The sequence below is a fragment of the Rhipicephalus sanguineus genome, unplaced genomic scaffold, assembly GCF_013339695.2.
Source record: "Rhipicephalus sanguineus isolate Rsan-2018 unplaced genomic scaffold, BIME_Rsan_1.4 Seq484, whole genome shotgun sequence".
NCBI classification, from domain to species: Eukaryota; Metazoa; Arthropoda; class Arachnida; order Ixodida; family Ixodidae; genus Rhipicephalus; species Rhipicephalus sanguineus.
The window spans coordinates 709815-734472 of NW_023615352.1; the positions used below are offsets into that span (position 1 = coordinate 709815).

General features: G+C 44.8%; 1 protein-coding gene across 1 annotated transcript; it reads right to left on the bottom strand.

The window, feature by feature from the left end:
• Positions 1-9024: 9024 nt before the first annotated feature.
• On the bottom strand, positions 9025-21416 carry LOC119377512 (uncharacterized). Its single transcript, XM_037646942.2, has 5 exons — positions 21294-21416; positions 19838-19998; positions 17915-17994; positions 16915-17001; positions 9025-9245 (listed from the first exon to the last, which is right to left on the bottom strand). Exons 1-5 carry the CDS (start codon positions 21396-21398, stop codon positions 9025-9027), a joined length of 654 nt encoding a protein of 217 aa, XP_037502870.1. The 5' UTR covers positions 21399-21416.
• Between the last annotated feature and the right edge of the window lie 3242 nt (positions 21417-24658).

The window sequence follows — 24658 nt, forward strand, 5'->3', positions numbered from 1 at the left end:
TTATGCTTCTATACTGAACGTTCATTTTCGGAAATGCCATAGCTGCGATTAAGCACCATATTATAAGAACAAGTAGTCAGCTCCATGAAAAGGGTGTACGTGAACGTCGAAGAACGAATCGTTGTTAATTTGTTGTAGCATTTTGGAATACCTACAAGTTCTGTGATAAGAATAAACCAAAGCGATTACTGATAAATCATAGCCATGATGTCTAGGCCACTGAAAACAAAGAATAATCAACAACCTGTCCAGTTGATAACTGTCGCTCAATATGTGCAAAATGTTCAAGACAACAAGCAGTAGGAAGCAACGTTGCAAGCAACTGAGAAGTTCAAGGCAACTTAAGGTAGGTCACCACCTTCGAAAACGCATTTTTTAATTATGATTTTTTTGTATTTGACATTTTGAAGCTCCTTGTCTATTCGAGAATATTTTGCAAAAAGAATTGTGTAGTTATCTTGAGCCGTTCGAATGTTATGACTATTTTTCCAACCCCTATTAGACGCATTCGAAACCGAAACTGAAGGTTTCTGATTCCACAACACCTGCCATGTTTTCATAAATGTTTTTCCTTATACATATTACGAAATGCAAAGTTGTCTAAGTACATTCTAAAGCTTGTGGGGCGGGATGTTTACGATTTACGGCTTCGGCACGCTGTTGTTTAAGTTGCGCACGTTTTCGCTCGGCTGTCAGTGCTTTTTCACACACAACTTCGAGCTCTTGGACTTAGTTCTGGTCTTTTATGGAATAAGTTATAGTACTCCATGAAATATGGCAAAGTATAGGACGAAAAGATGGTTGATCCCTGCGTCATAGGAATCGGAATAACACGAAAGTAAAGCGTGCCCTTACAGAAGTAACTGAATGTTTACTGTACATTGATATAAGAGAGTTTGTACAATGTATACTGATGTCTGGCAGATATAGCACCGTTTAACCTGGATGCACCCACTTTTATGATTGGTGGTACATCTCCGTCCCGACGACTAACGTCTATGTTAAATGATTAAAGAAACCCTTGTGCTAGCTGTAGTAGTTAACGGTGAAAGCGTTATCAGAGAACGAGGTGTGATAGCAAGAGGAGTGTCGCATAATGGACGCCGAACGTGGTCGCCATCCCGCGGCATGTTAAAATGTGATTGAACACCACGGCCGGACTAGAGGGAAACGCAAAGCGCGACGTGCCGCCCCAGTATCCCGGCCGCGATTTTTCTCGGGGCGAGCGCGTGAGCGGGGAACGCGGTGTTACAGCCAGGTGAGGCAGGCGCGCGTCGCAGAGCTATTTTTTGTTTGGATTAGCGTGATGCTACGAGCAAGGCCGACGATTTTACGACGCTTGGGCTGAGATCGCCACCTCGCGGTGTCTTAAGGTATTGACAAAAGTGAACTTCTATTGAAAACTCGCCGAATGGGACGGACGTGTAACGCGTTGCAGGTGCTAATCGCGGAGGCCACAGTGATGACGAATTACTATACTTTACCTCTCCCAGAGGGCAACACCACCCCGCCGACCGGGAGAGTGGTAGATATATAAAAGGCCTGTTTGTAAACCTTCTAGAGTCTGTGACCGTGGCGCAGTGGATAGCGTGTCGGGCATCTGTTGTTGCGGACCGAGCGGTCGTGGGTTCGATGCCAGTTGACGGCGCTTTTTTTCTTTGCCATCTGATCGTGTAAATGTTTTGGACGTCATTTCCGTGACGGAAATACGTCACTGAAATCCTTGGTTGGACCCCGGCATAAAACACTTTCGTGTTAAAAAGAAGCATCAACGCAAGGTAAGGGATCAATATACCAAGCGTGGAGCTGCTGTGGCGCACGTAGATGAGTCAGCTGGAGGCTCAAAACGAGCTAGAAAAAATATGTGCTTGAGCTCGCTCAAAAGGAGAAAGCGCCGCTTCAGAAGAGGTCCCCGCAGCTATAAACCTAGAGAATTTCAGACATATTGAATGTTTCTTTATTATATGGACATTCAAATCAAATATTTAAAGCCATTTTTCTCAAAACATCATTTTTTGCATCCTACACTTACCCAACAGTGATAACTTTCCTTCTGATAAACATTTTCACATACAATTTTTCGCATTATTTCTTTACAGGTTCAGCTGGCATTCAAGCAGAAATATTGAAAGCGAGAAGTAACTTTCTGTGCTACGGCCAGTTATGTGCAAAACAAAGCTGTCAAATATAAACGTTTTCAGTCTTTTTACGATAACGTGCCTTAGCTTAGAGATGGGCTGATCGTGGAGGTTAGATGCACAGGATAGTGTCCTCACTACGGACCTGCTAAGTTGCGTTTCAATCGCACCAACCATTTTGTAGTTATGACTGTTGGCGCAACGTGCACATTTTGGCACAATTTGATTTTCATAAATTTTGTTTTTTTACATTTGTAGCAGTTTCATCATCCTAAAGTTTCAATTTACATCAGCCCTACAAGCAAAAATCATTATTATAATTTTTGGACTGCAACTGTACAATTTTTTCTCGAATGTGGTGACCTACCTTAATGAGTTTTTTGTTGTAGCAACTGGTTTTCGCCTGTGTTCTGCTTAGGCGGCATTCACGTCGGCAACGCACCAAAATCCGCGAGTGGCGACCGAGAAGCTACCCGCGGCAACCGACCTTCACACCAGGGACCGTGACCTGTTGTTGGCTTCATTTTACGTCTGGTTCGTTCTCATGGCCACGCAAATAACCTTCTCAGCCACAGCATTCTTTCATGACCTTAGCCCTACGTGATTACGGGATTCAAGGTGAGATCCCAGCTTTTCTTTTTTTTCGCGCAAATGGCTGGGTTGTGTGCCATAAGAAGCTTTAAGTTACTTTCCCTAAACAGCGTGTTCAAGAAGTGGACTACCGCTTGTTCGTGCAGCAGTTTGATTATTTATTCGACCAGTTCTTGGCGGCCATCTTCACCAGGATTTCACAGCATCATCTACGTTAATCCAGGCATCTATCGACAAGACAAAAGCTGTTCGAATTTCCTAAAGCCATTGACTTCACTTCAATTGCTCATTACATACGGGAATTGCTTCCGTGTAGCGGGAAATAAACCGGCTTGCACCGCTACTAACTTCAGGAAAGTCTTGCATGCTAATTTAATTGACATGAGAAGTACTGTTGGGAAATCGCAGGAAATATTGATAACAAAACTCCTATAAGGTAAGCCGAGTGCCATACTGCGTATCAAGGCTATACACATTGTACGACGGGCTTTCGGTGATGAATTTCTCGCATTGGCAATGAAACTGACATGACCATGTTTGTCGTGCACTAAACAGAGAATAAGAATAGAAGAAAGGCAGGAAGGTTAATCAGGGCTGCGTCCGGTAGGCTACCCTGCACTGGGGAAGGGTGGAGAGGGAAGTAAAGTTACAGAGGTGGAGCAAAAAGTCACTGTTTTAGCCGACGTTACTGTTCCGCGTTTGATATCACAAACGGCGAATCAGCCCGGTATCCTTGAGAAAGCGCAACAGCGCTTTCGTTCCCTTTGGGACCTGTGATTGGCAGCCCCACGATACCAGTATCTTTCCGGCTGTGAAAGCGCTTCCATCCCGTTGATTTAGAGCAGTAAGCAAATGAAGCCTCTCGTTTGAGTAAGTCGGGCAGTAATGCAAGAGGTGCTCAATAGTTTCATCGACGGCCCAGTCGTTGCACTCGGCGTTGTCGGCCATCATAATCTTAAATGAGTAGGCGTTTGTGAATGTTGCACCCAGACCCAGATGGCACTGGTTGACTTGCGCATTTCATTTTCTTATATTCTTTCTTTTTTATTATTAATGTCGTCCCTCTCTAGTGGAATCTTGCAATCCCATTCCCCATCCCTACATAGAGTAGCATGCGAGCGGTATGCAGGCGCCGGCAAAAATCTGTTTTTCTAATAAAGGGTCTCTGTCTCCTCCCGGGAAAGACCACGTACTAGCCGCAGTCGAGAGAATACAAACGATGGTGTGTGTGAACTGTGATGTTTGCCACTTCTGCAGTGTCGTGTTCTGCGCCAGCTTACTTAAGTATGCAGCCGCATAAATCTATGATAAAGGTATAGAAACAATGTCTGTTTCTACGTGTGCTTTTCTGGCAGCTTCATCAGGGAGGTCGTTGCACTGTTTTTCTAATAAAGGGTCTCTGTCTCCTCTCGGGAAAGACCACGTACTAGCCGCAGTCGAGAGAATACAAACGATGGTGTGTGAACTGTGATGTTTCCCACTTCTGCAGTGTCATGTTCTGCGCCAGCTTACTTAAGTATGCAGCCTAGTCTGTTTCTACGTGTGCTTTTCTGGCAGCTTCATCAGGGAGGTCGTTGCACTGTTTTTCTAATAAAGGGTCTCTGTCTCCTCTCGGGAAAGACCACGTACTAGCCGCAGTCGAGAGAATACAAACGATGGTGTGTGAACTGTGATGTTTCCCACTTCTGCAGTGTCATGTTCTGCGCCAGCTTACTTAAGTATGCAGCCTAGTCTGTTTCTACGTGTGCTTTTCTGGCAGCTTCATCAGGGAGGTCGTTGCACTGGAAATGATCTGAGCGTGTCATGGCGGCATTTCTTCAAGTAAGAGGTTGTAAATGTGGCATCATTTGCTGCGATCTTCAACTCGTAGGGTGCCATCAGAAATGGTGATCCAATGTTCTCTAATAACTCCACATACGACAGTCACAAGTATGGCTGGCATTCTCATTCTCATTCTCGCTCTTCATACTCACAAGAAAAAAAATTCTGGCTACGCCCTTGTCGCACTGTACTGGTTGTCGCGCTGTATTTTACTACAGCTATAGCTTCTTGACTCATTGGAGCTTTGTACATTGTGTAATGTACATTCACAAAGAGACTGCCTGTCGAAGACCACCAGGTTTTGTTGGCAATAGAGAGAAAACCTTCTGTATTTAGAGCTCGGTTAAATCGAAATATCATTTACAAAGCACTGTTTCTGAATACAGCAATGCAATGTATTAACGTCATTGCGTAGGAAAATCTACAGCCACATCGAACAAAAATAGCCGCAAAATTTGATACATCGAATACATCGGACAACACGAAACGCCCCAAAGGCTGGCTTTCCCTCACAAGAGGTCACCTTTTCTCACAGGAAAGGACTTTCCCGCATGTCCCCGGGTGAGCGAGTGTTGCGATTAGGGTCGAGCGCGGAACGAGTTGAAATATACACTGCTTACGAACCATCTCGTGTTTATTCCTTGATTCCACGTCGTCACGCCCATCGGCCCGTCGTGGGCGGTCGTCGTTCGCTTATCCGCGATTCCCGCTCCCTTTGTTAAGGCTATGGTTGCAGTGAAACGAAAAAAACGTGCTGTTCTCCTCAACGCTGGCGATAATCAACATAGCCGAACGTGGAGAATGGAAGCCCGATGTCGCTGCTGTGTACATAATCCGAAAAAGCACACTCAGTACGATTGAAGAACAACGCCGATATAAGCGTCACAACAAAGACTACAGGCTTCCGGCACCCTACGAGTACTACTACTAATAATAACATCTGAGGTATTGCGTCTCAAAGCAACGATATGATTATGAGAGACGCCGTAGTGGAGGGCTTCGGAAATTTTCGTTCATCTGGTGTTCTTTAACGCGCACTGACATCGTACAGTATATGGGCCTCTTCCATTTATCGAAACTGCGACCTTCGACGGTCAGCATCCGAGCACCGTAACTACTGTTCCACCGTAGCTGACACCCTAGGAGTACGAACAGCTGCCTATGAAGATGTAAAGGCGTTGTTTACATCGATACCGTATCTTCTCGCATCTAACCCGGCCCTGCATTGACCGCGCCCGGAAAACAAGGCAGAAGAAAATTCACAGTAAAAAAATATATCGCCGCGTGTTACCATGAAGCTGGCTTCTTTGCAATATTGTGAATTGGTGCCGTGTAAGATTGAAACAATCACATACCGAAATTCGCACCGTAAATAAATTCTTCAAAAGCTTTGTATTGGACTTTAAAATATATTAATCCAAATCTCCTATTTTTGCGAATTCGATATATGCGTGTTTGACTACCGGTAAAGGTCATAGAATAAAATCTCGAAAAGAAATCTACTGTGCCTGCTCTTGAGGGCGTCGGATGATATGACCCGAAGATTTGCTCGCGCATCATCTACGAGACTTCGAACATCTAGCAGAAGGTATACGCTACACAAATATAAAAGAAGTCGTTGTGCTTAGAGGCATCAACCAGTTAAACATGCGATGTTCGTGCGGTCAAAAAAAAATAGGGTGACCTTATCTTCAGGTCTGGCGGTCCCATGCCGCCAATTTCCCAGAGGGTGGGTGCCCTCCCAAGCGACTGTGAACTTGTTCTGCCGAGCACCAGGCCGGAAGTGCGCTTGTCCCTATTTTACCGGTAGGTACCCGGCGGCAGCAATTTTCTGCCTCCCACAGCAGAGGCGGATGCTCAACTATGCATGAACATGGCACGAACATGCCATGTTCATGCCATGTTCGTGCAAAATACATGCGGTTGGAGAGGCCCAACGGGAGCTTTAGAGTGGCACAAATATATTTGGGCTTTTTAGCACATAGTGTTTGCGTCAGGGGAACGCAAGCTTCACTGAAAAAACGTTATTGCCAACATAAATGCAGCACACAACCGCAGCATTTGACTATCTCGTTATATACGTCCACCAGCAAACGTTGCCTAGCTTATGAAAGCGAAAGCCTTCGATGCCTCTTCGAACGGGAAGATTGGCCGTCGGCGGCGTCAAGACGAGTGACGCAAAAAATAACCGTCACGTGATGACGCCACCATATTACGTAATCATGACGTCACAGATCTCGTAAATTTGTAACTTCAATATGACATCACCATGACGTGACTTAACGTGGTGTCACATGATGACGTATTCACACGTCATGATCGCTTTGCATTGCCTCCGTGATCGGTGGGCCGATCACGGAGCAAATGCAAAACGTCGTGTAGCTTATGAAGGCGAAATCCCTAGATGCCTCATCAAACGGAAAAATTGCCCGTCGGCGTCCCGCGTCGGCGGCGTCAACACGAGTGATGCAAAAAGTAATGTTCACGTGATGGTGTACCATATGACGTCATCATGACGTCACAGATCGCCAAAATATGTAGAATCATTATGACGTCACATAACGTGACGTCACATGATGACGTATTCACACGTCATGGTCGCTTGCATTGCCTCCGTGATTGGTCACGGAGGCCGTGCAAAACCGCGTTAGGTGCAGAACGCTTTTGGAGGGGGCGCGGTAGAATCAATACATCGACTGACAAGAAGAAGAAGATGGCTTTTGCTTTCTAGTCATGTCTGGCGAATGCATAGGTGACCCTGTGAGTTTTTTTTTTATTATTATTCAACGAATCTAAACAATGACTTGATACAGCACTGGAAACTTGTAGAATTGTGTTCCTGTCGAGTTTTTGTACGTGCTTGAGCAGCCAACTACGCAGCAGTTGTTTCTAGGCATTGCTGAAGGCTGACAGAATCGTTAAATTGCTATGTAATAAGCAACTACAGCCCGCCTAAGATTCCGAGCCGTGGCGACAGGCGGCGTTGCCGGCGCTTTGCGCAGCGCCTATTGGCCGCGAGATCGAACAGTGTCGGCACCTAGAGGCGAGCGGACGAAACCCCGTGGTGTGGATTGCTCCTTGCGCCGTCTGCTAGCCATACCGTGTTCGCCGTGTGCACGTCATGCACGTCCTCGAAGGACAGCTTGTTCGGTTCTGCTGGCACAGTATCGAATGATTGTACGTATGGCTACACGATATACACAAGCATTTCGCCTTCCAAGACTTCTATGCACTCTAATAAGCGAGTGCATGCACGTGTCGGTATGGGGCTTTGTCTAATCATCGTACCGTTCATTCGCCAAGTCATTTCAATGTGGGTGCCACTTTGTCGTTCAAGCACATCACATAGTGTATTTGCAGCCGTCCTAAACAAAAGCAGTACTAAATGTCGAGGTGTGAATGTAGAATTTTACCGGCACTTTCTCGTAAAGTGTTTTGCGATTTCGGAATGCTTGTGATACCTCAAAGTATGAAATGGCGTCTGCAAAGGCCGCTTAGCGATAAAAAAGACCCCAAGCCAGGCATTTCTATAGCGATACACGTATTCATGCAAACAGAAAAGTAAAGTGCAGAAGCTTCTACTTCACCTAATAACGCAGAAATGCAGGCTTTTTTGTAGCCGCTAGAGCAAGGAGTAAATACTTAATTGACTAAGTCGCGCAACACTATTTTTAATGTGCTATAGGCAGTACATAAGTCAGGCAAGTAAAAATACAGCGAGAAAAAACATCGAGCACCATGCAAAACATGAGTGTGACCGAAGGTCAGTAGCCCAGTGATTGGCAGATTGCGCTTCTGTCACACGTAATAGGAACGTTAGTACGGCTTCGTGCAATAATGTGCCAATGGAGGGCGTATATATCACCATTGGGTTGCAGTCAACGCGCTTTATTTGCCGACAGTCGACTCAAACCGCCTACGGCGAAGCGCCGCTGCGTACATCTGTTTACTTGCCGCCGACCGCCTATCCACACTAACGCGGGCGACGGTGCGGCCACCTATAGCCCGATCTCGCGGCGAAAACCTCAGATCGAAAGAGAGAACAGCAGTTCGGCTTTGCGAAGCGGTACGCCTAGTGCAGCCGCCGTCCGGATGAGCTTTTAAGCGCGCAGAGCTCCGATATTGTGTTCTCGTCGATTTGTGGCAGCACAGTGAGGTCCACTGACCGTGCGGAGCTGGATGACAAAAGAAAGAGCCGCATTATCTTGGTCCGAAAGCTTCGCCAACGACTGCGGCTCAGCCTCTCAGTGGCCTCTCCTTATGGAGGCGCTAGCAGACGATTCCGCGACGGCGCCCAGCAAAAAAAAAAAAAAAAAAAGTAGTGGACGCGCCCAGTGTTGCCGGAGCACCAAGCCTAATGAATATCCCCTATTTGGTTAAAAACATTCTGTAACAAGGTTTGTGTCTGTAAAATCAAAAATCAACCGAACTAGTTCAAAAGGAGCATTTTCTATTGCGTACATAATTTCCTTTATTACCCAAGCGTTCTCGTTCTTATGTTCATATTCCAACTTGTGTGCGTCGACGTGCATTCTGTCCTGTTGAAAACAGTGTACACGTGTTTGGTAACGCACTCACGCAGGAAGTATTCTTCGCACGATGCATGATGAGCTTCCAATTCGTCTTCCTTAACCCACAGCACGCAGTGTCGTCCATCGGCCTCCTCCTGTGTCGAGTTTTTCTCCACCTCTAGCACTGCAAAGGAACAAAGAACCCTCGTTATCGAAATGATATATTTCGTGAATCGAGTGCGGTCCCTTGTAGAACCAGCAGCCCCACTTCTACAGACATAACCAATTCATTAGTGCTAATGCATTTTCATTAGGATTAGTTATAAGGTTTAATTCGCCTCAAAACAAGTCAGGCTGCTAGAGACGCTGCATTGGATGATACATTCGACAACTTCGGCTTCAAGAACGCGCTCTTTTATCGCGCACTACAGGGGCCTCTAGTGTTTAGCCCCTTTTGAAATGACACCACTGCGCTTCATTTAGATGCCCGCGTAATTTACTTCAGGAATCAAGCACACTCATGTACGCTTCGTGATATTATAGAGCGTTTGCAATAGCGTTCAACTGTATTTGCAGATATCTGGCTTCACTATCCATGCGCTAGATTCCATTTCACTAAAAAAATGGGGAGTATCAGTACCGAAAAAATGAATCGGAACATAACTATTTGGCACATAGTTCACCAGTATACAGCTAACTAATAATTAAGTGGGGTGCCATATTCAACAGCCTCCTGCTTATCTCAATTGGTAGAGCGACCGCTGCGGACAGGAGCTGCTCCAGGGTTGTAACCCTTGTTGGAACCCCGAAATAGGACGAATTTTTCAGCCACGAAGCTCTTTCGTGGCGCGTCGCGCGAGCACCGAGTGGCTGTTGCAACAATTCGGTAGAATGCTTACTTCCGGTTTCCTGAATATTCTTAATCAGTCTTTTAGTAAATAGAAATTGATGGTTCTACTTGATGTTATAGTATATAGTTATGATATCGAAGCATAACTTTGCTGAAGGGAAGCACCAACTGGCTGTCAGGATAAATAATGAAAACTACTTCGTCGGATTGTTTGAAAGTTTTTGAGCAGCTTGGATCGTTGCTGCACCTGGCGGGGCAGATGTGAACCACGCGCTTTTTACTTCATGACCTCTGAGATCCGCCTCGGCAGCGCGCGAGACACAAAGTTATCCCAATGCATACACCAGGGCAAAAGAAACGCTGACGTGCGAGTGCCACCACCACACACAATAGTCGAGGATTAGGGTGGCCTCCAGATTATCCTTTCTGACACATTGGTAGAGACATATTTAGCTTTGTGCTATAAGCGGGTGGATGCTAACCTTCTTTAATAACCCTTTTCCCACCTTGCGGGATTCCGCAGATATGATTTGCGATTGCAGCAACATCTTGCTTTCATTCTTCCAAGATATTGCCAAACCAGTTGTAGCAACATCTTGCTTTCATTCTTCCAAGATATTGCCAAACCAGTTGTCGCATGCAGATGTCGCCCTTTCTAGTTTCTAATTTACAGGCACCATTTATTAATTTTTATATCAGTAATGACATTCAATAACATTGTTTATTCAATCTAGTCATTCCAATCTCCCGCTGAAAGCCCTCCTACGAAAACGTGACCGTTCACTATATCTACGATGTGATGTTTCGTCTTGAAGCAATCAGGCCTCATTTATTTATTAAAAGATGTTTTTTTTTCTTGAACTGGAAATGTTTTTTTTTTTGTCTTACGACTGCTTGCCTTGCATCATCATCAACAACAACAACAACAACCCTACCGAAATCTTCCGTATGCCACTCCAATTTTCAACACGATACCGTAAAACTCTTACGCAAATACATGGAAAACATATAGAAAATATATAGATACCGTAAGGAAACATGGAATTATTGGAAAGGCATACGGAACGCTTCAGTAGAGAACAACAGTCCCCCGCTTTTCTAGCTATGTTTTCTATATTTTGTATATTTTCTATATTTACTATATTTTCTAGCTATATCATATTTACAGCGCACATAACTTTTACCAAAGGTTAGTCTTTGGTAAAAGACTAACCATTTTTAGGGACTTGGGAATTAAAGGCGAGGCCCATGCTGTGGTGCCTGAATAACGTGATAATTTCATCAACACCTTCGCGGTAAATGTCAGTTTTCAGAACTACAACGAAATCGTCAACATGACGGAGAACTCCACTGCAAAGCTCAGCAGGGTGACCCTCTAGTTGTCTGTACATATAGCCTAAAACAATGTCACTGATGGTAGGAGCCACGCATGACCCTATGCACACCCCGAATTTTTGTACATGAAGACCCCCTCGCCATGCAACAAAAGTACTCCCTAAGTAAAAAGAAGGAAGTTCAAGACAGGTTTCTAATGAAATACCAGAACCATCATTGAAATGTTCTTCGTCATTGTCATAGACTATGCAGTCTTTTATGCATTTCATAACCTGGGCATGTGGAAGGGAGTAATACAAGTTTTCCACATCCACGCTGAAGGCGCCACGAATGTTCAGCGAGCTACTATTCAGAAACTCGCACACAGAATCAGAATTCGATATGCAGAAAGGGTCAATAATTGTTAAGCGCGCAAGGTTTTCCTGCAGAAATTGCGAAACGAACCAAAGGTCAATCGCTTAATTGACGCTGGTTACCTTGATGTGGCAATTTCGTCTGTGTGTGAACGTATGGTTCGTAACGTCAAGCACATAAAACGCAAAGGTGGTAATACTAAGTCTGATGACAAGAGAAAACGTGCTGTATTTAATTACGTGCACCATTTGGCGCATGGGCTGAAGAACATGGGCTCTAAGTAAGGCGTCGATGTTTGTTTTTCTGCGAAAGATAAGATAGGCCGCATCTGCCCGATTATTGAAAATGCCCAGGTAGGTAAGCAGGTAAAGAGCAAGTGCACTGTCATCGCATGATATCGCATGTGTTAAACAAGCTATGTATGTCATTCCTTTATCTCACGCTAGGCAGTACAGCGCCAGATCAGTGCGCTGGCACGGCCGCGCTGTACGTTGCGCAAAAAAACATTACATTAGAAAATCATTTGCACTCGCGTATTTATCGAATAATACCCCTGACACACGGCCACTCTAAAGTCCTTTAGAAAAGGGGACATCTTCCGGAAAGGCGTTCGAGCGCAGTGACACACGACAAAGGAGTAACTCCCTTCCAGAAACGATCCTTTTCGGAAAGGCAGATCGCGCATCTACTTTTCGGCCAGAAAGGGAGTACTCTCGCACACAGTGTGCGAATTTATGAATAAAAGAAAACATGTTGCAACACTAAGGTGCCTAGTGACTTTTTTTTTGCGAGCAAAAATGTTTTAATTTTCAGCAGTAGAACGATTTGTCGAAAAGCGAACGTTTATACAGCAAACAACTGTTCATAGTTGCCAGACGAAGTTAAGTTGCTGCTAAAAACGGAAAAAAATGAACGGAAATTGCGAGTATGCGCGTTATAAGCCGCAGACAATAAAAAAAAAGCTTTCATGCTTTAATATCGCGAAATATGATGTACATGTGCATTTTTAAATACATTTCCTATTTTGTTGCTTGCACAAACAGCGCCATTTTTTTCTACAGCGTTTTTCTGAGGAACCACTTAAAGCAGTTGTCCGGTGCCGTGTGTCATCGGCACAACTCCTTTCTGCAAATGGTCCCTTTAGGCGACAAAAGGGGTTTACCTCAAAGTACTTTACTATTGCCCGTGTGTCAGGGGTATAAGATTAGAGTCGACATAAAGCCTCTGCACATGTCGACTTCTGGAAAATGCGAGAAACGGCTTTTAAACCTGGCAGTAGCAGCCGGTAAACTGTACGTGTTCCTTGGTCTACAACCGGAAATGTTTCTGGTTAACCTCCCTGCCTTCTCCTTTTTCTGTTTCCTTCCTTCCTTCTTGGTGTACTTGATATTTTTTTTTTGTAGTTACGTTGTGAAGTGTAAAAGAAAGTTAGCGCTGTTGCCATTATCGACGTGCCATTCGCTACCAGCAGCAGTTTGCTTGCGTTTAATAACTACGCAAATTTTGGTAGCAGGTGAAGATCGCGTCTGGCTCGAGTATCAGACATGCAGAGCTGAAGCCAAATGGTGTGTTAGTATGTTAACTAGTCATTCTATATAGATCAACACGTGTCTCAGCGTCGCGTAATGGTGAAGTACTGGGCTCAGGATCCGAAGGTGGCACGTTCGACTCCTAGTGGCGGGAGCGTCTTTTTTTTTTTGCATGCAGCTTTTTCTTCTTTTTTTTTTGTATGTATACAATTATTTATGTGTGGCAGCTAGCACGACGCTCCTGAACCTGTAGAGCCGTTTTACACTCCGTATTTCTCCAGCATCCATCATGCGCCAGCGTCCAGCATGCACCATATGCCACCATCTTCCAGCACCATAATCCACCATAATTATGGATGGTGGAATCTGTCATTCCACATGGTCGATAAATTTTCAATAGGGTTGTCCCTAAAGACGTCTACGTAGGCCCGCGCACTGCTTTGTTTGGACTATAAGATTGTATATGTTAATTCAACAATGGAAATAGTGGCACGCTGCATATCTTCAGGCAGGCTGCGCTGTTGATACTGGCTACTACACCGCAGTGGCTTGCCTCAGCAGGGACCAAACTCGCTGGAATAAGGCCAGCCGCCACTCAACTGCTGACGAAAAACAAGCCCGAAAAAAAACTAGGAGCTGCTCAACAATCTCACGGTGAAGTCGTGGCAGCTAAGCGAGGTTCCAGCTATGAGCGTGGCGGCTTTTAGTGTCTCACAACCTGCTAATTAATGCATACAACACGTTTGGAAATCTTTATTTGTTTTTCTCATAACTTCATTTTCAGTTGTTTTTTGTTGCGCAAAAAGCCATAACCTTTGAATGAACCAATATTTTTCGATGAAACTTTCCATGTGTTTCTTAATCAATATTCTGTGCAATAAGCTAGGATAATTGAATACCGCGAACAAATTTCTATGTTATTTAAGGTTTACATTGTAACGGCAGCACCAGAAATTACACAATTTTAGGTTTTTTTCGCTTATACTACGCTTAATATTGACGACAGCGCAAATATTCTAGTTCATTGCAGAGCCTGCACGTACAGCTACATTGCTGCTGTTTTGTATCACGGGATCAGTACTTACGACTGTCCGTGTGATGGGCATGCATTGGGTAATTTCAGTAATTCTGGATTAATTTCACTTTTTTGCCTAACATGCTTGAATTGCCTTTTAAACAGCGCTTCCTAAAACATACGCAAAGCAATCAATTTCGGATCAAAATTTAAAACATTTTCAGAAAGGTGGCAACACACCTTAATTAGCCTAGCCTTAATTAGCCCAGCCTTACCGTGGCGTGGCTTAATTAGCACTGCCTTAATTAGTACGGTCTTGAATAACATGTTCTTAGGAAGACTTGGCTTCATAAGCTCGATCTTCGCATGTTTGTCCTAATTAGCTTGGTCATAGCATGCCTAGTTCTACCGCCTAGTGAATTAGCTAATCAGCGGGGCGCACGTCTTCGGGGAGCAAGCAGAAGAAGAAGAAGAGTACAAAGTGAGCGCGCGTTGGCCGAGCAACGTGTTAGAAGGTAGAGGCCAATCACGATGATCATTATGACGATACACATGGCCTCGGCGATTAGTTCCGTCCGCGCGCTGATGAAGGGAGCTCGGCCGAAGCTAACCCGGAGGCCACGTTACTAACTATACTGATGAATACTGACTGCAAGCATTAAATGCTTGAAAATAAATTTAGACAGCCCGTGCCTTTAAAAAATATAATTAGTAAACATTCCCGACACTTTTCTTGCATGGACGCACTTCTGCACTCAGTGGAACGACAAACAAATGAAAAGATGATGCCGCTGGCTTCAAGACGCCACCCAACTTTGTCACCCGCCCTTGGCCTGACGCCGCGTTCCATCGTGAACAACGGAACGCGGCGCGCGCTGAGGGCTGGATTTCATTTTTCGTGCTATTAGTTCTTTCAAAAGAGGGTGTCCCCAGAGCTCGGACCAATTACGAGTTCCGCTATACCGCAGCACTGTTCTACAAGCTTGCATGTGCATCGTGCATACTGCCATGGTATTTTTGCATTCACACTTTCAAGGTCCAGTCGTCCAGTTGCGGCCCGACAACGTCCGGCACTTGTGTCCTGTCTTTGTTTCTTACCGCCTGACGTCAAATATGCGTCACCGCCAACGAAATCGTGAGTGAGAACCAGAAACATATCCGAAGGGCCCATTCAAACGTGTTCTCTTTCTTTTTGCTCTTATGTAGAATGTCTTTTTGTTTTCTGGAAAACGAGCAGCATTAGCGCTATGGCACAATTTATTATCTACCCGGCTGATATGGCTCGATAAGCACGCGGAAGTCAAGAGGGTTTCGTCGGCTGAGCTGTCAGAAGTAATGCGGGAGATAAAGGGCTTGTGCCGGCGTCTCCGGTCGGTTCACTTTCTGTTGCTTTCCGTGCAGAGAGCTTGCAACAACTGCGGCAGCCTCCAATAAGGCGTTAAAAAAACGCACCTTCAGCAAAGTATAGTACGTGATGCAAAGTTCTTTTGCGCAAGGCCTGCCGGACGGCGTTATTATGCAATTCAGACTATTAGTTGGTAGCAAATGAAACTATTTCTCCCCGCAACTACAAGGAAACTCGTGATGAATGATAGGAAGGGAGACATCAGCTATTCCGTGTCGAAGGGAGCACTATCAAAATTTTCCTTGGAAGTACATAGACCTTGTTCGGCACTTTCGTACGTATGGGTCATTTTCGTGTCGTGAGTTAAGCTATTGAGGCGTTTGTTGACAGGCAGGCGGTTTTGGCGCAGGCCAAATATTTCTGAACAGTGGCGAAGGACTACAGGCGTGGCAGATGCGGCGTTAGAATAATTAATTGTGTAATGTTGTACCTAATCATGCATACGAAAGGTCGTTTTTGTTGTTTTTGTTGCGCCGCGTGACATACAAGCTCGGTGGCCATGACCCGATAATTTCGTGCAGTCGTGGACTTACAATGAAAACAACTAATAATAATTATTGGGGTTTGACATCCCAAAAAACGCGATATGAGTATCAGGGATGCTGTAGTGGAGGGCTCCGGAAATTTCGACCCCCTCGGGTTCTTTAACGTGCACCTAAATCTAAGTACACGGGCATCAAACCTTTTCGCCTCCATCGAAAGTGCGGCCACCGCGGCCGGGACATGATGCCACGACCTTCGGGTCATCAATCGAGCACCATAACCCCAAGACCACCGTGGCGGGTATAATGAGGACAGCGTAATTTTAAATAGTTCTGCGCTATTCCGCTTTTCTTCAGCGAACTTCTAAATCCTTCTGTGCCCATTAAATTTCAGTTGATAAATAGCTATCGAGCCCGCCTGCATTCGAGACTTGAATTCTCGTATTGAAACGTAGCTACCTGTCAACATAATGTAATATCATCATGCGTTAAAATTGATTACTTCTTTTGTGCAGGCATTTAAACTCGCATTCCGCTATTCTCGTTTGAACCATTTCGTTATATCGGTTCTGTGGTAAATTTCCGCGATGATTTTTCACGGCTTCGTCGATAAAAGTTAACGGCGTTGTAAGGCATCGTGTACCGTGTAGTAAATCACATGACGTCTTCAGGAATACCCGAAACGGTTATATTATTTTAGCCATGGAGCGCCACCTACGAAATCAGCGACCAGAACTACAGGCATAGCCAGGAGGAGAGTGGATGGGAGGGGGAGAGGGGGATGAAAGGGGGAAGGAGCTATAAGCGGTTACTGGTTGCGCCTGATGAAGTTGAGCGAAGTTGTCGACTCGCGTAGCCAAAGAAGGCGAATCATTAGACTCACCCGTCCTCTTCATTCCTGCGTAACTGACCTCCATGACGCAACAGCTTTTCTCCGTGTGCAAAAATGCGTACGACATATTCGGTCCCGCTAGAAAAGAAGAAGGAACACACATTTTGTAGTTTACATTGCACGAAGCCTACACCCTCCAAAAGGGAGCGCAGCCGCGCGAAATTCACGTTATTCTCGAGTGCTGTGGCAAGCGCTTGCCACTTATAGTTCAGGAATGTGCTGCGGTAATTCTTCTCCTGTTTCCCGCATGTCTATAACATTCAAAACGTACGGTCGCGCGCACCCGGCGCAGAGAGTGGCGTTTTGGAACATAAAGCCAGAATGAAATACAGGCGTCGTTGCCAGTATAACTTGACCATGTTGCACTGTTGCTTCGAGGTATCGGGGTTGACAGGTCATGGCCATGTTTAATGGCCCTGCTGCTAAAAATACTGAACACGCACAGTGAACACAATAAACCACTTTACGCCCTTAAGGACGTGTTTAGAAATAACGCCCCTGCCCACCGGAAAAAAATGTTTCACGGGTCAAAACACGTATATTGAGGGGTGATACCAATCGTCTAGGCACCCTTATCACTGAAGGACTGAAAAATAAATGCTGCACTCACAGAAAACATGCAATTTCACGAGTGTCAAAGGATAGAAGACTGAAGATAAACACTCAGACACAGACCTACGGGCATAGCAATGTAAACAGACCGCTGGCGCTACACAGCCACGCGGCCATGCATACCCCGACCATCTGGTGTGTATAAAGTGCCTTACCACTTTATCAGATACTGCAGGCGGTAATCTCCATGATAAAAAAGCCCCTGTAACGGCGGTAATGCTGTTACCTCAGCAGCTTAAAGCAATTTGCATAGGAGTAACAAAAATCCTCTGAAATTTAACTAAAGAAAACAACGTTTAGTTACGTTTCGCAGATGTCTTAGTTTTACTGGCGACAATATTCTCTCGAATGAAGCGTCATAGAGACCGAATGTACGCACCGGAGTCCTCTGTAGTTCTCATGAAATTGAACTCTCTATCCTTGTTGCCAAAGGCTACTAAACCTTGGTTGATGGACATCCTAAAAAGAAAGAAGAAACACGGATTTTATAAAAACTATTGGACGAGTCTGTTTATCATGAAATCAGGTTTGTTTACGTTTTTTCTGGAGCGAAGCAATTTACGCGGAGGTGGCTACCACAGAAAGTACTAATACTAGGTATAGTCCAGTGTGAAGCAACCGGTTGTGTTCTTTTGTCTTGCCGTGGTCTAGAAGGAAAGATTGCGCAACTATACCCGTTTTGCTATTTTGTAGACATATTTTCCGCGGGCAACGCCAAAAACGAGCTTATTATGCGGCTGGAGAAACTTCATGTATATATAATCTTTTCTTTTCCCGGCGACAGAAAGAAAAGTGTTGAAAAAATGTCTAGTGAGTCTGAGTCTGATTGAGGCCTCAGAGCAAAATATGTTTCTTGAGTGAGTCGGAGTGAGCTCCAATTTTTCTGCCGACCTATGATCGCTTGCACTGTGAGCTTTCATTTTCCGGGCACGAGTGCGCCCAAATAAATTAGTTTCGTACTTGCCAGTCTTCTTGCCGCCTTCTTCAACGTCACGACCACGTGACAATGTTCGTATTCTTCCGCTGAATCCACATTACGAATTTTCACTAACTTTACGGATGACTGATTCATCTAACAACCAACTCTCGTGATACATTAGCAAAACTGTAGATGAGGACAATGCAGAAAAAAAAATTAGTAAGCAACAACAAATCTTGATCCACCTCGCTAAATATGAGAATAACATTGGAGTGAAAAAGAAAAGCGTCCTGTTCTCCTGAAACGTCCCCTTCTCCGAGACAATGATGACGTAAAGGTAATTCGACGACTAGCAGACCAGCCATTCGGGGCAGCGTGGCTATGTACCAGGCTACCTTTCATTGAAAAGGGATGTATGTGCTAAACTAAAGGTAGGAAGCCTTCCTGAATAATGAGTGCCTACTCAGGTGTAGCGCCCACCCGATTTCAATGCACAATATTTTCTCACTATGCTTGCTACAGAAGCATTTCTTGTTCCGGTATCGCGCACGTTCCCTTTTACGAAACCAATCCCCCACCTAACATTGCTCAGTGCCACAAAACTCGCAAACATACAAGGAGTCGATGTGTACGCACAGCCATCTGTGTTATACGTCAAATAGCGGTTCAAGTTCAAGTGTGGGATTGGGCTAGTTGGTATTCCATTATTAAGTTGCTCAGCGTAAACATTTAGACAGGGTACACACAGAAAAGACAAGACTGCTTAAAACTCGTAAAAAGAACTTCGCGCCTGAAACCCGCGGCCCGCCCGCACACGAGTGTCTTCGTACTATATTTTTTAAAGTTTTCTTCGTAGGTATGTTAATGAGCGTTCAACCTTGTTAAATAGTATTCGCATTGTTTTACCGCCTACTGCGATTATTAACGCTTCGTTCAGGTAAGCGACACAAATGAGACTGGTTTCAAGCATTTCCTTCGTGAAACACCTCCTGCGGTAACCACGTGTTGAAACACATGGTCACCGTGGCTACCGTCACATGGAGCATGCGTGGAACGAAAACACATATTTCAGAACCGGCATCGATTCTAGCCTTTCTGGAGATTGGCATCGGTATTTTCTCGATTCCTGAGCTTCAAATTCCCTTCAGAATTGACTCATATATGCCATGTGCGAAAGGCCTTCTTTCACACGGCAGCGTTGCATTGGCTGACATTTTCAATACCCCCCCCCCCCCCCCCCTGCTCCAACCTTCTCCACTTTCCAGGCCCTTGTGGGATTAAATTTCGTGACTGCGGCCCGCTAGTTGAGGTGAGTTTGGGACCTCTGGCGCACAATGGACACGTTTCCCTGCGATGCTTCCAACGTGGTGCGTAGCGTCTTACCATTTGCCAGCATTGTGATTCATGAACGTCACGACTTGTTTCGCCGTGTAGTTGCCGTTGTTCTTGTCGACTGTAGTGGTGCGGAGGCAGTCCGACATGTTGTTTCCCAGCGGATCATAATTCCTCGCTATTACATGGAGCGTCACTCCAACCTCTAAAAACTGGAAAGCAAGAAATTTCGGGATATCATTTTCGTGAGACACTCTCTGATAGCGATGTGACCTGATAATGTACCCCGCGCATCGAAGTCCATTTGTACTTGTAGATCGTGGTAAAAACACCCATGAGCTATAGTTATGGTCAACAAATGTTCAACTGTGTACTCGTACGCATGACGCGAAAGGACAAGCTCATTTAACCTTATTTGTGCTGGTTTTTGTATTTACAAACCCTGAACAAGTGAACTCACTTGCAGTATTTCTGGTAGTGCGAGTGAGTCTTCTGTCTTGGTTACTACGCAGATGTGACAAAATAGAATAGCTTTCTGCACTTGGCGCCTCTTAAGTTGCGCCAAAAAAGCCAGAGATACGCGTCGTTTTTTTTTTTTTTTTTTTTTTTTTTTTAGTGCGGATTCCAAGCAAGGCGAAGAAAACAACCGCTTTTTTTTCGAGATACTGAAGAAATGTACGAGGATATCCGACCTCACAAATCCGCAGTGTGGTCGAGTATACCGTCATTTCCGAACTGCTTGACACAACAGTGATGGTATAGCATCATCTAAATATCAAACCCAATGTCTTAAATATTCATGCGCACTTTACAACGCCTGCTCTGCTTCACCATTACAACTAAGAAACTGTGCAATTGAAGAAGACCTAGAATTTTCTAAATAGTTCAGAAAGGAAGTCCGGGTGCTTATGCAGTATTAACTCTTCTGGAGCCCCGTAAAATTATGACATGTATTTTCTGAGATTTGGAATTGTTTTGTGAGCATCTGAATTCGTATTTCCAGCATGTGCGCTTCAATTATAGTGTGCGTTGTTTTTTACACAATGATTTACCTTTATTCTACTTTTTTTATTTATCCAGACAAGCTTCTAACGGGCTTATGATATGTGACAAAATCCTTCTGGTCGTACTGTTGTATTGCTGTGCAACACAACAACACTGTGTCATAGTAGTGAGATATCTCGCTGTGCATGGGTAGGATATCATTTCACATAACTAAAAATAGACTGAACGTGCAAATGCGATCTCTGCTGACAGCTGGGATCATCTTATCTGAGCCGAGTTACAGTATCAACAAGGAACACTTTATGTCAGTATGACTGGCACGCCAGTTTCCATAAGCTAGTCCTGATACATCGGAGATCAATTCTTTTACTGGTAACAGTACGTAATACACTCTATGCTTATCTTATTTATGATAACAAGAATCGGAAATCATAGCAAGAAATGCTTTACGAGTTATCGGTGTGAATGTCTTCTCTCGATATGAACGTAACTGTGTACTTACGTTCCACCCATCCAAGCGCGATTGCTTGGCTACGCTGATACCGCCAACAACACCAAAGACAAAACACGCAACCAGGTTGCCAAGGGAGAGGGAAGCTTTGCCCATGAGCACCTTGTGAACGCTGCCTTTCAAGGCAATTCAGAACAACCTGCAGGTAAATAAGATGATGAAAAAACGAGTAGGTAGGTAGGTAGGTAGGTAGGTAGGTAGGTAGGTAGGTAGGTAGGTAGGTAGGTAGGTAGGTAGGTAGGTAGGTAGGTAGGTATAGGTAGCGATGTGACGTAGGTAGCGATGTGAGGTAGGTAGCGATGTGACGGTAGGTAGGTACGTAGGTAGGTAGGTAGGTAGGTAGGTAGGTAGGTAGGTAGGTAGGTAGGTAGGTAGGTAGGTAGCGATGTGACGTAGGTAGCGATGTGAGGTAGGTAGCGATGTGAAGGTAGGTAGATAGATAGATAGATAGATAGATAGATAGATAGATAGATAGATAGATAGATAGATAGATAGATAGATAGATAGATAGATAGATAGATAGATAGATAGATATAGATAGATAGATAGATAGATATATAGATAGATAGATAGATAGATAGATAGATAGATAGATAGATAGATAGATAGATAGATAGATAGATAGATAGATAGATAGATAATCCATCTATCATGTTCGAAGTAGCGATTGATGTATGGGAAGAATTGTTCCGAGGATAAGGGCATAAGAGCTATGTAATATGCCGATAAGCTGCACCTTGGCATCAAAAATACAGGAACTGCTCCAGAAGGCACGAGTAATCCGTGTCGAAATCGTACCTAGTGTGGGGAGCAGCGATCCCAGCATTTATCACAAATAATTCTTGGTCAGCCGCGTATGAGAGCTTCCGCTGACAATATGCACAGTTGGAAACCGTGGTTGCCGGCGTATAATCGAACGAACAACAAATGGCTGAATGACCGAACTGAGCGCGAGAAGCAAGCTGCCCCTAGGGCGGCGGTGGCTCAAATACATCAATGAAATGTTTCTTTTAAAGGCGGAGCACTATTTCACATGCGTTGCGGGCTTTATTGCCGCATCGGTGGTTATAAAGTAGAAGTAAGTGGTACACTGTGATCTGTTATCCAAAATCTTACTCCTGTGGAAAGCAATACACGGTTTTAGTTGTTCAAACAACGCACAGATCTAAATTACAGAGCGCATGCGGTATAGCCACGCTGTTTTAACATTCGATTGCTTTCTTAATTAATTTTTTTATTTCATAGGTTACTTTTTAATACATGAGGTAAGACAGTGATATGATAACGCACAGCATTTGATACCGCAGTATCGGACCTCTTTGCATAGCTTCATCACCTGCGAAGTGTCTCCCAGTTAATAATTTTTGAAGATAAATGATAAATTCGAACGTCTCAGCAGTAAAAGCGAACTCATAACGCTATGTGTTTTCCTGCACAGAGCGCGTCAGCAATATTCCTTACCCACGTTATTCTGTTGGGTGCTGGATTATTCATGATTTTTTACTAAATTTCGGATAGGTGCCCACAGCGCCCTTAGATATCACCGCTGTAGCTTACGAACACAAATCAACTTAATCCGCGGCCCGCGTAATTACAAGTGGCCGCAAATGTTTTGCGGTATATCGCGCACACGTGGGGAGACGTATTGGCACAGATACCATGCCACCTGCGGCAGTGGTATAGTGGTTGTGGTGCTCAACAATCAGCTGACCGGAAGGTCGCGAGATCGAGTCCCGGCGGCCTCATTTCAATGAAGGCGAAATGCTAGAGGCTGGTGTGCTTAGATTTATGGGCATGTTAATGGACCCCTTCGTGTAAAACATGCTGCTGGACAAGTTGGTTCATACTTGCAAGGAACAAACGGATGGGCGCAAACTATAGGCAAGGACGCAGAAGACACGGTCGAGCGCAAACTTTCAACTAACTTTTCTTTTGTTAGTTAGTTGAAAGTTTGCGCTTGTTCGTGTCTTCTGCGTCCTTGTCTATGGTTTGCGCGCATCCATTCGTTCCTTAAAGGAATCAGGTGGACGTAATTGCCGGAACCCTCCACTACGGCGTCTGTCATAACCAGAGTGGTTTTGAGACATAAAACCCCAACGATTATTACTATTAAGATATTATGCCAGCGCTTCACGCCATGCACTGCGTAATGTCCAGAAGAGTAGTATAGCGTCCTCAGAACTTACACGTATACTGCACCTCGTCCGTCGTTATGCTCCCACCACTGGAAGTCGCAGCGCTTTGCACGACAGAATGAGCGACCCGTAAAACGAACGGTGTTTTTATATTGGCTTGGCCACGATCACACGTCGTAATCGCTTAGGAGGGTGAGTGGACCTGCTGTAGATATGCATGCGTTGCTCCCCTCAAACAATGCACCAGGGCGACAGTGTACGCAAAGGCGACATGAGATTATCGCTGTTGCAATTAGCTCATGTAAATCGCGCTACCGAAACGCGCCCTTCACATTAGATACAATTGGATATCATACTTCGATTAGATAACAGTGTAGATCACGTGTGAGAATAGGTATCTTTCTCGTCGAAAACATGACGCCATCCTCAAGCATTGCGCGGCCGTGTTGCAATCTGTCCGGATAACGCAATAGGGTGCATTACGAAAGTCTCCAAGTAGAGACCCAATCGCAAGTGTGAGCGCTCTACCTTACACATTGAGTTCCGTCCAGCTGTTTCAAGTTTTTGTAGATTAGCAGATTTAGTACGAAGAGCAGGAGGGAAAAGAAGTAAGACTACCTGCAAGCATGCGCAGTTCTATGCATTGTCAATACATGAGTGCCACACGAGGAGCTCCCTGTTCGTGGTCGCTCAGCGGAAATATGAAACCAAGATATGCAGAAACTAGCGACTGTGGTGGCCTTCCCTGATTTTGACAATCAAGCGTACGTTCTTCACAACTAACGTCATCTGCGCGTTCTATATGTTTCGACAGCCATGAGTACAGACCGGATTTTAGGCAAATGCATATTTTGTTCCTTGCGTTCCTATCGCCCCACATTGATATATGAGCATGAATTAGAGGTTAAGGGGGACTTTTGTATTGCTTTAGTGCCTATAAACGCCTATTTTGCGCGTTTGTGCCTAAATGCCTATAATGCCTCTAAATGCCTATTTTCAAAATCGACGTCCATAAGAAACCTATTAAGCCTCAAGTTTTGCTTTCGAGTGCAGTTTAATACCGTTATTCATGTTACCGGGCAACATTGAGTGTTCGGAACTCTATGAGTTCAACCTAGTCCTCTAGCTGAACCAACTTCCGGGAAACAACCAGTAGCAGCAGAGAAGCGGGACTCGCCGGCCAGCATACGCCGCCGCGCTGACATGGCGCGAGTGGTTGGA

What these genes read in the sequence shown, in the direction of transcription:
- LOC119377512 (XM_037646942.2), bottom strand. Translation starts at nt 21,398, where the DNA reads ATGGGCAAAGCTTCCCTCTCCCTTGGCAACCTGGTTGCGTGTTTTGTC. An exon ending in GAGAACTACAGAGGACTCCG is followed by an intron (nt 17,002 to 17,914) that starts GTGCGTACATTC and finishes CTTCTTTTCTAG; the next exon opens with CGGGACCGAATATGTCGTAC. An exon ending in CGCAGGAATGAAGAGGACGG is followed by an intron (nt 9,246 to 16,914) that starts GTGAGTCTAATG and finishes GTTCCTTTGCAG; the next exon opens with TGCTAGAGGTGGAGAAAAAC.